Source organism: Nematolebias whitei, chromosome 17, assembly GCF_014905685.2.
Source record: "Nematolebias whitei isolate Nwh7 chromosome 17, NemWhi1, whole genome shotgun sequence".
NCBI lineage: Eukaryota > Metazoa > Chordata > Actinopteri > Cyprinodontiformes > Rivulidae > Nematolebias > Nematolebias whitei.
The window spans coordinates 10,166,941-10,186,020 of record NC_056514.1 but is presented as its reverse complement, the minus strand read 5'-3'; the positions used below and the strand labels follow the sequence as shown (position 1 = coordinate 10,186,020).

The 19,080-nt window shown below is 42.5% G+C and overlaps 1 protein-coding gene across 1 annotated transcript in view; it reads right to left on the bottom strand.

Moving 5' to 3' along the window:
• Positions 1 to 19,080, bottom strand: part of LOC119423384 (histone acetyltransferase p300) — a 212,564-nt gene that overhangs the window by 13,816 nt on the left and 179,668 nt on the right. Inside the window, exons 20-25 of the mRNA XM_037690769.1 lie at positions 11,814 to 11,894; positions 11,095 to 11,151; positions 10,928 to 11,005; positions 10,771 to 10,838; positions 7,239 to 7,389; positions 2,012 to 2,158 (exon numbers count right to left, since the gene is read on the bottom strand). Coding sequence (XP_037546697.1) covers positions 2,012 to 2,158; positions 7,239 to 7,389; positions 10,771 to 10,838; positions 10,928 to 11,005; positions 11,095 to 11,151; positions 11,814 to 11,894 — 582 coding nt within the window. The remainder of the gene's footprint in view (positions 1 to 2,011; positions 2,159 to 7,238; positions 7,390 to 10,770; positions 10,839 to 10,927; positions 11,006 to 11,094; positions 11,152 to 11,813; positions 11,895 to 19,080) is intronic.

The window sequence follows — 19,080 nt, the reverse complement described above, 5'->3', positions numbered from 1 at the left end:
CGAGTTTAAAAATGATGTAGTTGTTCAACCCCTAATATACATAGATACATATATAATACCAGTATACACACTGCCTGGCCAAAAAAAAAAGTTGCCACCTGGATTTAACTAATCAAACAGGTACGATCCTCCTGTTGGATAATTACTGCATGGGTGATTATCTTTCAGCTGCAACAAGTTATTGAACCCCAACTGGTGCAATGAGTTGCTTCTCATTTCTTAAACAACCATGTCAAAGACACATCACGTGGTTGTAGAAAAGATGTCAGTCTGTTTGAGAAGGGCCAAATCATTGGCATCAAGCAGAGAAAACATCTAAGGAGATTGAAGAAACTACTAAAATTGGGTTAAGAACTGTCCAACGCATCATTAAAAACTGGAAGGATAGTGGGGACCCATCGTCTTCCAAGGAAGAAATGTGGCCGGAAAAAAATCCTGAATGATCATGATCGGTGCTCACTTAAACGTTTGGTGAAATCAAATGGAAGAAAAACAACAGCAGCACTCAGGGCTATGTTTAATAGTGAAAGTAAGAACATTTCCACATGCACAATGTGAAGGGAACTCAAGGAATTGGGACTGAACAGCTGTGTAGCCTTAAGAAAACCATTAATCAGTGAAGCTAACCAAAAGGCTTCAATTTGCTAGGGAGCATAAATATTGGACTCTGGAGCAATGGAAGAAGGTCATGTGGTCTGATGAGTCCAGACTGACCTTGTTCCAGAGTGATGGGCGCATCAGGGTAAGAAGAGAGGCAAGTGAAGTGATGCACCCATCATGCCTAGTGCCTAGTCCTCAATGAAAGATCTTGGTGAAAAATTAATGCAACACTGATAACAACACAAATAGATCTTGTGATGGTGCAGAAGTTTATCAAAACAATGACACAGTGAATACATGCTGGAATCAAAGATAAAGGTGGTCCAACCAAATATTAGTGTGTGACTAGGGCTGGGCGATAAGAACCAAAATTAATATCTCAATATTTTTACAAAAATGGCAATATACAATATATATCTCAATATTTTTTATTTCCATAAAGTAATAACACAAATATATTTGAGTCAAAGTTTTGTCCCAATTGTCACACAGGCACATTTATTAACAGCTGTAGCTGTACAAAATAAATGCCTAAAAAATAAACTAGATACATATATTAAATAATAATCCTCTTCAGCTGGGGGCAGCTGTGGTTGAGTGGTTAGAGCAGTCGTCCTCCAGTGGGAGAGTTGGGGGTTCGATTACACCAGCAGTCACATGCTGAAGTGTTCCTAAGTGAGACACTGAACCGCTTATAGCCTCTGATGTGTGTCCCACTGGTGTATGAATGTGATAAAGAACTGATTATTCTTTGTAGAGATCTAGTAGAGTGCTGTTTGAATGGGTAAATGAGGGCACAGACTGTAGTGTAAAGAGCTTCGAGTGTCTTGATAATGCTAATGCTTTAGCCGTCTTGTTAGTCGCTAAGGACCGCATCTTTAGCGATATGATAAACTGCTGATTTATTAATGTGGTGCTTCCTCTCTGTGTTCCTCTAAAAGGAACATCACGGCTAAATGAGTTCTGAACCGTGGTTTATTTCAAGAAAGGAGTCAGGTCTGTCGGAGCTGGTAGCTTCACATGCTCAGCTGCTCTGTGTTTACTTCTGCTAAACGTCTCCTCTCCTCCTGCCCGACCACCTCCTGGAGAAGCAGGAAGGGGAGGGGGAGCACGGTTGAGGGCTGTGTGTTTGTGTTCGAGGAGGTAGAAGGAGGGGGGCCGCCTGGGAGAAAGAAGACGGCAGGATTTCCAAGTATAAAACAATATTGTTATTATTATTATATCGAGATACCTCAACTTATATCGCAAAAAAAAAAAATTATCTTGATATTTTAAAAATATTGAGGTATCGCCTCCAGCCCTATGTGTGACCTTTTTTTTTGGCCATGCAATGTAAATACTTTTTTTTATAAATAAATAAAAAAACAAGTGTGTGAAAATGATTGTCTTTGTAATATGATGATTTGTTTACCTCTGGTTGGGCTGTGGGCAGTCAGATCCATACTCCTGAACATGCATACCAAAGAAGCAGACGTCAACACCATCAATGTCTTCAAACGCAAACAGGGCTTTTGTTCTGTATGGGAAAGATTCTGACATCTCGCCACTGTCCACAAATCTGGAGATAAAAAACATCAGAGATCGTTCAGATTGCCAAACGTATATCTGCACTTATAAACTAGTTCTGAAGAAAGAGTAGAAAAAAATACTTGAAATGTATCAATGCTCTTGCTTCTCACCAGATGCAAGGTAACAAAAAATAAAAACAAAAAGGCAATTCTTAAGATAATTTTTTTTTTAACAAACATTTTGAAAACGTGATCCTCATTGCTAGGTTGGAGCAGTGGGTGGGCATCACAGGGTCAGCCCTCAATTGGTTCAGATCCTACCTCGCTGACAGATCCTTTTATGTCTCTATCAAGGATTTCAGTTCTACAGAGACAGAGCTTAAATAGGGGGTTACGCAGGGGTCCATCCTGGGTCCCCTCCTATTCTCTTTATACCTGCTGCCACTTAGTGCTATTTTCCGGAAACACAACATACCCTTTCACTTCTATGCCGATGACTGTCAAATTTACTTCCCCTAAGACACAATGGTACATGCTGTATTCAACCTCTGCTCGACTGCCTGGCCGACATCAGGGACTGGACGGCTTTAAACTTCTTAAGTTTCAATGAAAAGAAGTCTGAAGTCATGTTGTTCCCTCCCAATGACACGATCACAAACCACTGCATCGACCTTTCCACTCTATCCCTGTCAGAAAAACAAAGAGTCACTAATCTGGGAGTGACAACGGACCCTTCCCTAAAACTTAACAACCATGTAAACATGATTGTTAAATCATGTTTCTTCCAACTGAGGCAGCTGTCTAAACTGAAGCCCATATTGTCCAAAAATAACCTGGAGACGGTAATACATGCATTCATTACATCTAGGCTTGATTACTGCAATTCGCTCCTGTTTGGCATCAGTCAGACCTCCATTGCACGACTACAACTGGTCAAGAATGCAGCAGCCCGATTTTTAACCAGTACAGGCAAGAGAGAGCACATTACACCAGTTTTGGCCTCGCTGTACTGGCTACCGGTTCATTCAAATCCAGTTCAAAATACTCTTGTATGTCTACAAATCGTTGAACAGGATTTTCCCACTGTGGCGAAAGCAGTCTGACGATGGTAGTAAAGATGAGACGTTCAACTAAATAAAGTTAACAAGAGCTCGTCTTTCTTGAGTTACTGGAGGGAGCAACAGAGACCTTTATACCCCCTTATACATAGCCACACACTAAAACAAAAGTCAGCACGTTGCTTATTTTTAGAATTCTAGAAGAAGAGTTCTAGAATTGCGCCGCTCAAGGTGGCTGCATGTTGGAGCAGCTCTGTTACTTTCATTCTGAGATTTTGCTTTTGGAAACTTTAATTCCTCTTTTTCTGGATGTAAGTCACATTTTTTGGATGATTGTTTCCTCTGGTATTCGATGCTGTGCAGCTGTAAGGATTTTTACTGAATCTTTTTAAGTTTTGGACATTTGTTTTGTTATGATGCGTAACCATGGCAACAAGGCAGTTTTCTACAATCAACAGCAGCTGATTAACATCTCAAAAGCTCAAATAATATCTCAACTACAGCCCCAAATCTCAAATGAATTGAAAAGGATATTCTGTGGACGCATTCTCATCCACCTGCCAGCTGTGCTCGAGTGCCTGACCACTGAGATCCTGGAACTAGCAGGAAACATGGCTCACGACAGTGGAAGGACAGGATCGTTCATCTGCACATACAGTTGGCTGTCTGCAGTGACGAGGAGCTCGGCAGACTGCTGGGAGGAGTGGCAATCGCTCTGGGAGGAGTTCTGCTCGAAATTCGGGCAGCCCTACAGCCCGGGGGAACCGAGAGGCCAGGCGAGTCTGGGTGGATGGATCAGACGGCATCTGCAGCCAGTTTCTTAGGATCAAATTCAATTCAATTCAATTCAAAAATACTTTATTAATCCCAAAGGGAAATTATTTTGTTGTTATAACTCGTTATCCTCATTTCATTAAGAGATGTTATAGATGCTGATGGCTGTAGACAGGAAGGATCTCTTGTAAAGATCCATCCCACAGTGGATCCTAAGAAACTGGCTGCAGATGCCGTCCGATCCGTCCACCCAGACTCTGCTGGCCTCTCGGTTCCCCTGGACTGTAGGACCGCCTGAATGCCGGGCAGAACTCCTCCCAGAGCGATGGCCACTCCTCCCAGCAGTCTGCCGAGCTCCTCATCGCTGCGGACAGCCAATTGTAGGTGTTGAGGGATCCACTGTGGGATGGACCTTTACAAGAGATCCTTCCTGCCTACAGCCATCAGCATCTATAACATCTCTTAATGAAATGAGGATCACGAGTTACAACAACAAATAATTTCCCTTTGGGATTAATAAAGTATTTTTGAATTGAATTGAATTTTTATGATATCCAGCCCACAAGGTTAACATACATACATTGAAGGAGGCGGCCATCTGGATTGGATTTTGACGTGGCACTTTCAAAGAGTGGTTTTTGAAAGAAATGTTTCTTGCAAATCCCAACAAGTCCTTGCAGACACTGACGTACGCTAAGCTAGCAGCATGCAATAAAGACGCGCTAGTTAAAAAGCTACAGAGGTTGCGCTCCGTCTCCCTCACACTGAGCCGTTTCCTTCACACATACCGCCCCCAGTCGATAAACATCACAGAAGAGATGAGCACCTTTCCAAGGCAAGTAAAGGTAACCTATGGGAAACACTGGCATGCACATGTACATTGAAGAAGTTTATACATATATCACTATATATTGCACAACTTCTCCATATATTATTATTATTATAATAATAATTATTATTATAAGGGCAGCTGTGGCCGAGTAGTTAGAGCAGTCGTCCTCCGGTGCAAGAGTTGGGGGTTCGAATCCATCAGCAGTCACATGCCGAAGTGTCCCTGGGTAAAACACTGAACCCCTTGTTGCCTTAGATGTGTGTCCCATCAGTGTATGAATGTGATAAAGCACCGATTAGTCTCTTTAGAATGATTTTTTCAATTAACTTTGTAGATCTAGTAGAGTGCTGTATGAATGAGTAAATGAGTAAATGATTGTTGTGTAAAGCACTTTGAGTATCTGGATAAGATAGAAAGGCGCTGTATAAGTACAGTCCATTTACCATTATTAACACCATTTTACGACCTCCAGATACTCTTCCATTACGCATGTACACCAACAAATTTATGGACTTTTTTTAATGCTAAAATTGCCACCATTCATCAGGAATGGTCCACATTGCAATCCACTTCCTCTGGTTTTCTTTCTTATAACCCCACTATGACACCTATCTCCAGTTTTCAACTTCCTTCTCCGTCAGAAGTTTGCAGTCTCATCTCTAAATCCAAATCTTCAACCTGTCAGCTTGATCCACTTCCTACACACTTAGTTAAAGCCTGTCTACCTTCTCTATCTACTCTAATAACTAAGATTATTCATTTATCTCTCTCTTCTGGTTTTGTCCCACCATCACTCAAAACTGCTGCAATAACTCCATTTCTTAAAAAACCAGGTGCTGATCCAACTGACTTAAATAATTTCAGACCAATTTCTAACCTACTCTTTATTTCCAAAATACTCAAAACAACAGCTGCAGCCCAGGTTCACAGTCATCTTTCTGATAATAATCTGTTTGAAGAACTTCAGTCATGTTTCCGCCCCTCCACAGCACCGAGACAGCTTTGATTAAAATCACCAATGATCTCCTGGTTGCTGCCGACTGGACTTTTGTCAATTCTCATCCTCCTTGACCTGAGTGAAGGATTTGATACCAATTCAAACAATATTCTTCTCGATAGATTACATTCCATTGGTTTTTCTGGCATTGCTATAAATTGGTTTCAATCTTATCTCTCTGACTGTCAGCACTTTGTCCAACTCAAGAACTTCAAGTCACAGTCCTCCACAGTTCAGTTCAGGTGTACCGCAGGGTTCTGTTCTTGGTCCTCTCCCGTTTATCATTTATCTTCTTCCACTTGGCCTCATCTTTAAATTTTTTTTAATTAATTTTCACTGCTATGTGGATGACACCCAGCTCTACCTCTCAACCAAGCCCAACACCACCCTTCCACCATCCTTCCTTTCAGACTGTCTCTGTGAAATCAAATTATGGTTTAATCAGAATTTTCTTAAACTGAACTCAAATAAAACAGAATTCCTCCTTGTTGGCACCAAATCTACTTTATCCAAATTTAATAGTTTCACAATTAAAGTTGATGATTCCACAGTTTCTCCCTCCCCTACAGCTAAGAGTCCGAGTGTCATCCTTGATAGCACATTATCTTTTGAATCTCATGTCAATAACAATACTCTGTCTGCATATTTTCATCTTGGAAACATCAACCGTCTCCGTTCATTTCTTACCCCCACCAGCACAGCCATCCTTATCAAGGTTCCAGTCACCTCTCGATTAGACTACTGTAACTCCCTCCTCTCAAAACCATCCATAAACTTCAGCTTGTTCAAAACACAGCTGCTCGAATAATCACCAGAACTACATCGAAGGAACACATCACCCCTATCCTTAAAGATCTTCACTGGTTACCCATAAAATATCACATCGACTTCCAAGCTTCTCCTCCTTACTTTCAAAGCTCTCCATAACTTGGCAACTCTGTACCTCACTGATCTTCTTTGCTATTACACACCTGCCCAAAGTCTTCGCTCCTCTCTATCCAGCTCTCTTGTAATACCTCCTGCCCACTTAACAACCATGGGATCCAGAGCCTTCTCCTGCAAAGCCTCTCGTCTCTGGAACTCTCTTCCACAGCACACCCGTAATTCTGACTCTGCCCTCATTTAAACCTAACCTTAAAACTCACTTTTTCAAACTTGCTTATTCTGTTTAATGTCATTATGCATTTTATTATTATTAGCATTTGATTTTATTGTTTTTTTATCTTATGTTTCTTGTTCGGTGACCTTGAGTGTTTTGAAAGGCGCCTTCAAATAAAATGTATCATTTTTTTAATTTATTATTATATACGACTATTGTACAATAAAAATAAGAAATCAGAAGTACTAAGTGATGCAATACTTTAGTACAGTCATACGAAGATCAATCAATCAACCAACTAATCAATCAAGAGTTCACTGAGAAATCTTCACTTCTGAACAGAACAAGTGCAATGTCATGTTTTCTGTACCTGGACTTCATGCCTGGTTTGACTTCCACCACTTTATCAGAGACATGCACAACTCGAATGAAGACCTCCCCAGATTCTGGATTGGCCTGACGCTTCAAGAAGTCGTTCACCCTCGTCTCCAGAAAACAGCCCAACTTAGTCTGGGGCAACCCTGTGGAGCAATTAGTCATTACACATATTACACAAACAATTATAATTAAGTAATATGTATAAGTAATTATAATAATATAGTAACTAAATATAGTATAAGTAATTAATATAGCAATTAAGTATAAGTAATTACACATACAAGTGTAAAAACAGCCAGGATACAGTGAGTTTTGTCAAACTGTTCCAGTTAGGTAGGGTGGTAGGATGTGTGTGTGTGTGTGTGTGTGAGTGTGAGATCGAGACACCCTGGACAGGTCTCCAGTCCATCACAGGGACATAGAGACAAACAACCATTCAGTCTCTCACACACACCTAGAGCCAATTTAGAGTTACCAATCAGTCTAACATGCATGTTTTTGATCTGTGGGAGGAAACTGGAGTACCCGGAGAAAACCCACGCATGCACGGAGAGAACATGAAAACTCTGCCCTGAAAGGTCTGGGATTTTATCTGGCAACCTTCTTGCTGAGGGGCTAAGGCTCTACCAACTGCTCAGTTAGGGAAAATAAATGCTGAATCTGCTTCAGAGATAAACAAGTGGGTGTCACGTTGTAAACATACAATGTATGGCAATAGGTCTGCATTTATTGATTGCACACAGGGAGCACATGGGTCAAGGGTAAGAAGTGGCCCCTGGGCAATCTCAGTGTGGCTCTCAGTGTCCTCATACACAAACAAAACTTGAAATAAATTAACGAAAACCAGAATTATAGCAATAGTTCTTGAGGAAAAATGAAACCGTGTCTGTAGTTTCTTTAACCAATCTACAAAACAAATCACATCCTAACTAACTTGCAATTCATCTCACAAGACCCTCGGAGCATGTGGAGAGGCATTAAGTGCATAACAGATTATAAAGGAAGAAGTGAACAATGCCCCAAAGACCCATCTCTGCCTGATGCCCTCAACAAGTTCTATACACGCTTTGAAGACCCGAACAGACCACCCAGCACCAGACTCACCTCACCACCGGATGAAGAGCATCTCAGCGTGACCTCAGCCGAAGGACTTTCAGGAGGATTAAGGTTGTCACAAAGCAACTGGCCCAGACAACATTCCCGGAAAAGTGTTGAAGGAATGTGCCCATCAGATCTGCGAGGTGCTGGCAGACATCTTTAACATCTCACTTACCCTGGAGACAGTTCCCACCTGCCTGAAGACTGCCACCATCATCCCAGTCCCAAAAAGCTCTACAGTGACTGGTCTGAATGACTATCGGCCAGTGGCCCTTACCCGATAGTCGCTAAATGCTTCGAAAAACTGGTCATGACTCACATCAAAACAACCATCAACATCAACGAGGACCCTCATCAGTATGCATACCGTGAGAACCGATCAACAGAGGATGCCAGCTCCTCTGTGGTCCACACTGCGCTCAACCACCTGAAAAACTCTTACGTCCGTATGCTCTTTGTGGACTTCACATCCGCCTTCAACACCATGATCCCCCAAACCCTGATGGACAAACTATCCACACTAGGACTAAGCCCCTCCATTTGCAACTGGGTACTAGACTTTTTAACAAACAGACCACAGTTAGTGAGGATCCACAACTTCTCCTCCACCATAACCCTCAGCACTGGCTCTCCTCAGGGATGTGTGTCGAGTCCCCTCCTGTTTACTCTGCTCACGTATGATTGTGCTGCTACCCATCCAGGCTGTCACATTGTAAAGTTTGCAGATGATACAGCGGTAGTGGGATGCATCACAAACAATGATGAGTCCAGCTACAGGCAAGAGGTGGAACACCTGGAGAGCTGGTGCAAAGAGAATAACCTTCACATCAATGTGAAGAAGACAAAGGAGATGATTGTGGACTTCAGAAAGAACAAAAACATCCACACCCCCCTGAACATAAGAGGATCTGCGGTGGAAGTGGTCTCCAGCTACAAGTACTTGGGTGTACACATGAATGACAACCTCAGCTGGAGCAACAACACCACCAGCCTGATCAAGAAAGCTCACCAGAGACTCTACTTCCTCAGGCTGCAGAGACGAGCTGGTCTGGGAAGCTCAGTCCTCACCTCCTTCTACAGGTGTGCAGTGGAGAGCTCCAGCATCAACGTGTGGCATGGAGGCTGCACAGCTGCAGAAAGAAAAGCTTTGCAGAGAGTGGTGAAGGCTGCACAGAAGACTGTCGGAGTCAGCCTCCCCACCATCACAGACATCTACACCTCCAGATGCAGGAAGAGGGCTACCTGCATCATGAAGGACCTCACTCACCCAGCACACACACTTTTTGCCCCACTCCCCTCAGGAAGGAGGTTGAGAAGCATTAAGTGTAGAATCACTAGACTGAGGAACAGCTTCTACCCTGAGGCTGTTAGACTCAAGAATCTCTAACTAGAATAATCACTGTGAAAAAATCACATCATGTTGCTGCTGATCTGTTTCATGTTGCTGCTGATCTGTTTCAATGTTGATGTGTTCATCCGTGCACATCCGCTCACACAGACTCATGTTCATGTTTGTGCTGATGTTCAATGTTTTATGTTATGAGTGCTTAGTGTATATTTAGTTGATGTTTTTCTTAATTCATATCTTAGATGTTATTACTGTTTTTCTTATACATTTTATTGTTGGATGTAACTGGGACCCTGTGTACATAATTTCGCTCCACCCCATGTACGACATGAGGTGCGAATGACAATAAAGAATCTCTGACTCTGACTCTTAAAATAGGCTCAAGTGTTCCTTTACTAAGATTTTAAGGTCAAAGATTGTGCTAACAAGCACGGATGAAGGATGATGTGTCAAAGACAACTGGGAGACAATTCTGCATTTTTTAAATAAATTTAAAAAAAGTCTTAACTTTAACAAGTGTGGGAACTATGTGAAGGGAACAATGAGAATCCCTACTAAAAGTTTAAAAAAGCCCTGAACAATAAAAAAAAACAATAAATGCTAGCTTCATGTAGGTTGTTCAGACCGTCGATTAAACTGGTCCAAGTTGAAAAAGCCACCCCGAACTGGAGGTCGAGGAGGTTCTTCAAGATAAGGCCGAGTTTCATCTTCTGAAGAATGACGGTTCACACCGAGGTTGTTCAAACCCATCATTATTTATTATGACTTGTATATTATTAAACAGTTCAAAATCTTAACTAAATCTATGACCACAAGCATTGTTTTTGAAGAAAAAAAAAAAAAAAATAAAAATTGCAATTTATGTAGAAATTTTCTGATTTTCCATCCTTTAGAAAGTGGAATAGAAAATAAAGTCTGTAGTCATGTATTCATGAATATCATGAATACATGTTTTATTATATGTATTAAGACCTAGAAAATGCTAAAAGTCAATTCCATACTTTTCTAGTCAGCCTAGGAGCCCTGGGTATAAATGCAGAAAACATAGTAAATGAAAATACTACACATTGCCACTTACGTTTGGCAGAATACTTGTTCTCCTTCCTTGTCCTATTTGCCTTCTTTAAGCAGCCATCACATACAAAACTATGGGACATAAAACAGGAGAAATAAAATTCAGCTGCACAAAACAATACTAAACACTCTTTCACGTGAACAGTCCCACAGTTCATTACCCTGATGGCCAGATGGTATCATTGTGCAAAACACAGATCTGATGCATCCTGCGCCCGCAGTCCATACATTCAGCAAACCTGAATTCAGACACACAGGCAACCAGATTGTTAAAAGTCCCAGAAGCTTGTTTTTCCTCCCGTTTTAAGATGCCAAGCACTGGACTTACAACTCAGGGTCAAGTGTGTCGTTCTTCTTCTTCTCAAACTGATCCTTGTTAATTGACCTGAAAATTAAAGCACTTACTGTAAGAAAATATACAGAAATGGCGAGTGGTGATACAACCATTTGTCAAATCATGCCAACATAAAGTAACGCAGTCCTGGAATCTGACAGGGCATACAAATAATTTACCGTAATTGCCGGTGTACAAGCTGCTACTTTTTTCTCCCACTTAAGCCTACACGGCTTATACACTGGAGCAGCTAATTTGTGTATTTTTTTCATAATTTCCATAATTTATATTTTTGCATTTTATTTTGTTGGACTTCCTGCCATCTCAGCAGCTTCCTGCCGCTGACTAACATTTTCCTTTGACAGAGCTGGTCATAAAATTAGAATATCATGAAAAAGTTGATTTATTTCTGTAATTTCATTCAAAAAGTGAAACTTGTATATTATATTAATTCATTACAGACTGATATATTCCAAATGCTTATTTCTTTTAATGTTGATGATTATAATTGACAACTAATGAAAACCCCAAATTCAGTATCTGATGATGCCATTCACCACGCCTCTGATGCCCCCCAACCCCATTATAGTTAATAAGTTGTAGAGGTACACCCAATGTTTACTTTCTGAAAGTTTCATAAAAATGTGGTTCATGGGAAAGACACACAAGCAACAATAAAGGTAGAAGTTGTTTTTACATAAAGTGATACTCACGTCTGTGGCTGGGTAGGGTCATCGCCCAGGGAAATGGTCTCTCCCTGGATCTCATTGAAACACTTCTCACAGTAGTGGTACCTGTCAGCAGAAAGCCCAAATTTAAATCAACTACGCCATTACCCACAGTCAGCACACCGTGTGGTGGGGTCCAACCACCAGACAGTATAGGACATGGGCGGGGTGTCACATGCAGGACAAGTAGCCAGTTCTGGAGGAAGGACCATGTCATGCTGTCATGGCAATAGCCAGTAGAGGTTGAACGACTACATCATTTTTAAACTCGACATTAACATAATAAAACTCGAGTAGAACTCGAGTAGTTGATGACATCATAGGATCTCAAGATGAAATAAATAAATAAATAAAACGGCAAAAAAACATAATTTATTATTTACCAAAAAAAAAAAAAAAGACCAACAAAACATTGGGAGCATATATTATGCTCCTTCCATTTATCATACTGCAAATAAGTCACAGGAAAACCAAAACTATTATTATTATTAAGCTGCAAAAGTTAAAGAAACGTGTGGCACGTAAAAAACGAAACTGAAAACAGTGGGGTGGACGACCACTCCGCACCACCGCCAGCTGTGGTGCTCATTAGGTTTAGTTTTAGAGATTAATATATTTATAGGATTTTTTATAGGTTTAGAGATTAATATTTTTTGCTTTTAGTTTGTGAAACAAGGTCAGAGGAAGTTGGTTCTGGTTCGGTCGATTGGACTCGGTTTTACACCATATTCTGTGACCTGCAACAGTGCATGCAACACTGCCCCCTACGGTCACAATATACGGTGGTCACAGAATATGGTTATGGAATATGGTTCGCAATGAGCTCCAAAATGTCAGGAAGTTGATTCATTTTCTGTTTCCTTATGGTAGTTGAACTGGAAGATTTATCTTTAGTGAAGTATTTCCATACTACTGATGCATTTCTACCTGTGTGCCAAGACTGGGCCCGCTCCACTCAGTCCATCTGCTGGGAGGAATCCATTTGGTAGCTTCTAGTAGCCCGGTGGATTACGTGACACGTGACGCAATGACGTCACTACGAATACTCGACATGAAATTTAAAAACTCGATAGATGTCCTAGGAATTGACATGTTGATTACTAGAGTAGTCTGTTAAAGCCCTAATAGCCAGTTATGATTTTGACAATGATTGAATGGGGGGTGGTTTTGAAGAGGGTATGATTGGTCAAAGTAAAGTAAACATTGCATCAAGTGGAGGAAAAGACAGAAAAACCAGAAGAGAACAAGACAAACACAGCAGAGACAAAGCTCCAAACAATAATGTGGACATGATAGAATGAACAAACACCGTTGCTGTCAGCAGGGCAAGAGCAAGGTTTACACCATACATGAGAACATTGAGGGGTGTAGTAGAACAACCATAAAGCATAGACAACAGCTCAGTGCTGTATTTAGGCAGCTATTTTACAGTCTATCCCTTCAAATTACAAAAGGTTAGCCTGAGTGAACAAAAATATCTGAAGCAAGGCAGAATAAATAGTAAATGAGTAGTGATAAAACCTGTCTTTAGTAGCCTCATAAGACAGTTCTTGACCATGGGGCAGAGGTCAGTTCATGTTGGGCAAAGCTGAATTCATACTCTGCAAGAGCTGAAGAAATCTGCTCTCACTGACACTGACTGAGGAAGCGTTTAAGTTCGTTTTCAGCAAAAATCTCCACCCTGACATAAGGATGTCAGTGCAGATGATGGCTAATTTTAAAGAAAAAGCCATCAGTGAGATAAAAAAAATTGTGCTGTGAATGTCTTTGAGGCCCGTTCACAGGCCAAAACACCCATTGAGGTGTTCCCAGGTGAGAGGATTCCTTCCCAGTCATTAGAATTGGAAGGGATGAGAGCTTCAGCTCCCCCTCCCAAGAAAGGCGAGAGGAAACGAGATTTCCCAGCAGCAAAACCACAACAGATGAGTGCCCCCTGGTCCAGACAAGATCCTAAATGGTTTCCCAAGAAACCAGAGGATGAACGAATGTACCAGAAGGGGGGCGCACACCGTAAGGGTAAAAGGTATGGCACCCAAGGTAACCCATACAACCAGGGATCCCACCAGGAACCCCAGAGGAGGGGGCCTGCTCCCCCACCACGTCGACCTGGACAGCCTGAGATGAAAAAGAAACAGCAGCGGGTCCAGAAAGAGAGCCCCGGACCTCTGAGCTCGGAAGAGACAGAGAGTGTGCGTCGGTTCTTGGAAATATTGAAAGGTATTGCCACGGACAAACAACCTGACGCGTTGTGTGGCAATACCATTGCTGATGAGTCAGAACACACAAACAACACCGTTACTGCTGTCACAGACAGTCACCATGACGTTGTTGTTGAAAACTCTGACAGCCCCTGACCAGAAAAAAGGGGGATACACCCACACGTCACCGACGGTGACCCATCACAAACTGAAACCTCAGAAACAGCAACAGCTGTGCTAACGGTTCAGACAAATCAAGGTGACACAAACAACAACGTTGCCGCTGTCACGGACAGCCACCAGGACCTTGTTGTTACAAAAAATGAGAGCCCCTCAACACACAGAGAGAGGGTGATCTCATACATCAATGACGGAGGCCCGTCAAAAACCAAACTCTCAGGAGCAGCAGCAACTGCACCAACGGTTCGGATAAACCAGGATTACACAAGCAAAGGTAAACGTAAGAAGAAATGTTGGCCAAAACCTACAAGGTTCCTGTGTAACCTGATCAGAAAGGGGGTCACTAAAAAAGCTTACCTGTCAGTCACACTTGAAGGGGTCGTCACCCTACTGGACGGTGGAGCCGACATAACTATTATGACAGCCAAACTGTTTGAGGAGCTTAGGACCGCCGCTAACGGAGTTCACAGGGAAATACCTCCCATAGAACGTGCTATAGAACTGCAGGGCCTCGCAGAGACGAGGACAACCCTAATAGCTATTGCTATGGTTCACATGCAGGTTGGCGAGATGACACTATACCACCCGGTACATGTGTCTACGGTTGACTCATACCCATTTTTGATCGGCCAGGATTTTATACATCGCTTTGAGGCGATTATAGATTATGGTGAACAGACAATGTGGGCCAGAGTGAGCAAACCCCTGCCAACACTCATGCCTCCTGAGACAGTCATAGGCTGCCCAACAGCAGGCACTGCAGAAGGCACCGAGGACTTCTCAGCAGAGAACAATGTCCTGGTAAGTAATCCTTCAAAAGCATGTGAAACCGAAGACACCCAACCGGTGGACCCAACTCTGACCGAACAAGGAAGCCTCCTCTGCAAGCTGAGACAGTCAGAGCCCACCAGATACTACCTACCATTGGTAGTTAAAGGTGTAGAGATCCAAGGATCCCACACCTAAGATGCTGTACTGTCGCTGTGGACAGATAAATCAGCTATTAACCAAGCTTTCTACGAAACATTGGTTAAAAAACATTTGGGTCCAGTTCTGATCGAGAAAGCTTTCTGCTTTCCATTGTATCCCAACAGTTCACGAGTGATGAGTGCCAAAGGAGTCATTAACCTGAAACTGATCTGGAACCAACGGGAACTGGTCCAACCATTCCTCGTGGTCCCAGACTTACCACATGCAACCTACATAGGCTCTGACATCTTGGTAAGATTCGGTGTCCGAGTGGACACCAGCCACAATGTACTGTGGTCAACAAAACCAGCCACAAAGGATTCTCCTGTGCTAGACACAGCAAACCTTACGGCTGGACAGACCATTCCAGAGGTCTGCCAGGTTGCTAACAACCAAAACACCTCAGTACCACCTCAGGTAACAAACCTAATGGTACGAGTCCACATCGAGGCGGGACAAGCTATTAGACGTAAACAGGCATACTTTCAACCATCCCCTACGTTTTTCAAACTAGGACTGTCCATTGAGGCCGCAAGCCAAGTGAGCCTCGACTCCAGAACCACATCTGTTGCTGTGTGCAACACAGGCACAGAAGAGGTACTGATCCCAAGAAACACAAGGCTAGGATGGTTGATCTCCACAGATTTTCATGATTTTGAACTAGGCATTTCATTTCTGGGAGGACTCCCAGACAACCTGGTATCGAGTCAAGACACTGGTCCAGTTTGGTTCACGAAACCAACACAGGCCATAGCTCTCTTCTCAACCAATGATGTCGATTTAGGTCCTCAAACCTATAGTGTCTTACCTATAGGCAGGTCTAATGACACAGAAAGGGACTCACTGGAGCTCCCCAAACATCAAGAACCCTTAGCAATCTCTTCACAGATTGAACAGGTGGTCGACCAAGCCGACGCCCTGACGACTGATGAGGAAAGGGACAAAGTCCGCCAAGTTCTCATGAAATATGAGAAGTCATTCTCGATTGACTCAATGGATTGTGGGTTGACCTCGCTCCACACAGTGAGCATCCCAACTTCGCCCAACTCACCGCCTATATTTGTCAGACAATACAAGATTCCCCTGGCAGCACATCAACCTGTCAAGGAAATCATTGATGACCTTTTAGATAAAGGCATAATCAGACATAGTAATAGCACCTACTCTGCACCTTTATGGCCAGTTTTGAAACCGAATGGTAAATGGAGACTTACCATAGACTACAGAAAGCTAAACAAACAAGTTCCTTTATCTAGGTGGCCAATGACCCAGATCTAACAGGAACTGCCCAAGGTCACCGATGGCAAGTACTTTTCCACCCTCGACGTCGCCTCTGGTTTTTGGACCATTCCTGTGCGCGCCGAGGACCAACACAAACTAGCTTTCACTTTTGGTAGCTGACAATACACCTTCACCAGGTGTCCCTTTGGTTACACTAACTCACCAGCTGAGTTTAACATCTTTTTGAACAAAGCATATCCAGACGCCCACGAACGTGGGACACTGATCTACGTGGACGATGTCCTTTTGGGGCAGCCAACACTGGACTCACACTTGGCTGAGATCGACCACGTTCTGAATCAACTGACTACTGCTGGTGCTAAAATCTCACTGTCAAAATGCCAATGGTGCAGGACCAAGGTGGACTACGTTGGCCTACTAGTAGGTCCAGACGGAGTACAACCACAATTGACTCACACCCAAGGCCTAGACAATCTCAAAGTCCCCACCAATCTCAGAGAACTACAAAGTTTTCTGGGTGTGTGTAACTACTCACGCCAATTCATAGAGAACTATGCAGACCTTGCAAAACCACTGACTGAACTCTTAAAGAAAGACGTCCCATTTGTCTGGACTGATAACCAACAGCAGGCAATGAACGCTGTCAGGGACAGACTCAAGTCAGCCCCATGTCTAGTCAATCCAGACTACAACAAAGAGTTTCACCTGGAAGTGGGCTTTTCAGCTCACTGCATGAGTGCAGGTCTGTACCAGATGCACGACAAAGACAAGCTGAAAGCATTAAAACAAGTTGCTTATTGGCCTGGAATGAAAAAGGATGTCAAGGACTACATAAAAGGGTGCCTGGTCTGTGGCCAGTTTCAGCCATCCAGACCACTCCACAGAGCACCACTGCAAAGTAGGGGCATTGCATTCAAACTACACAAGGCGTTCAATAACTCCACAGGAGACAAAGATCTCACAAACTCAGACCTCGTGGGAAAAAGGGTCGTCCAAGCAGAAACTAAATAAGTCTAAGCTTAATTAAGCGTTAAGATAAACTCAGACGCGATAGCGTGATCGAATCTGACAATCAGAGTGAGTGACGCAGTGAAACGTTGTTTTCTAGTTGCTTAATCACTACTTTTGTCGATGTTGAAATGTTGTTTATTGGTTTTGATATTGTTTCTTAACACCTCCAGCAAGAAGGAATTTTGTGTGTACTTTAGTTAGAGACTATGAGGACTTTAACTATGCCAACATGCAGTTCATTTGTTAAACTTCAGTCTTTGAGGAGTCAATGTAGATTAATGCTACCTTAAGTACCATAACCTACATTGGTCTCATTGATTCTCAAGCCGAACCTACTCGAACAATCCTATTCGGGGGGGGGGGATAGCTAATCCTTAGTTGAGTCTCGCCATAGACTCCAAAACATTTAGGGGGAAACCAAAAACCCAAAACTCAAGTCGTTCCTCTAAAGGGACAACAGACAATTGAACCAAACTATATTTTGCCATGTAAATCTAACTTAAACCAAGTTAGGAATGGAAGAATAGTTTGGAATGCCCTTCTATAGGTATAAATCCCTATATATAATTTTTCAGCATGACTCACCTTTTAACTGGTATCTGTAGCTGATCTGAACCATGATAGCTTACACACCAGGTGCATATAGGTTAAGGTCTTATGAAAAATCCCACTCATAAGCCCAACTAAAACCACATAAATGCATGAACACACAGAACCAGAATGGCATCCACTGGGAACCACCAGCAGCAACCTTCACTGAAGGGACCTACAACTCCAACGTGGGTCTCCAAACTCCATCCAGTGGTCGCCTCTTCAGTTCAATCGAGGGAACCCCTCTACATGCTGATCAATCAACACCTCCAATCGTTGTGGATAATATGACTTTTTCCAATGGATTACAGACTTTAGCCCCTTATCCACAAGGCCGGTTCTTGTTGGACCCTGTTGTGTCCGGTTCTGGTGGGACCTCTTTTTTTCTGTCTCCACAATGCCCATAGTTCCCGTTTAGTGGGCGGATTGTTCACCTCTAGTGGGCGGATTATTAATATCAACGCACCTTACCAGCTGGTGGTGTTAGTGCTACATTAAGCTCTTTTCTAAGCACCACTAACATGTATTAGAAGAAGAAGAGCCAGAAAACAACACACAACCAAAATGGATGACCTCCTTGATCTCCGCCCTCCACCAATGAATACGCCCCCTGACCAGTCAGTGACCTACAGTGCGCTGATGTCACATCTAGACCCAACAAGAACCAGACCTGGGACCTTATGCCCCTTTTCCATTAGTACTGGTACGGGCCGGTACAGCACGGCTCTACTCTACTCGGTACGGTACAGGTTGTGTTTCCATTATGCTTTCAGTACCGGTTCCAGTGGGCGGGGTTCAAATTGACGTCACCACCTCTCACCAGCTGGTGGCGCTGAGACACAGAAACTGTTTTCAGTACAGGTTGAGAATTTATGTTATTTTGAAGTTGTGTGTATGTATGTATGCATGTATGTGTGTATGTACATGTGTATAAATAAATATATATATATATATATATATATACACATATATATATATATTTATACACACACACACAAATATATATGTACACACATATGTGTATATATATATATATGTGTGTGTGTGTATATATATATATA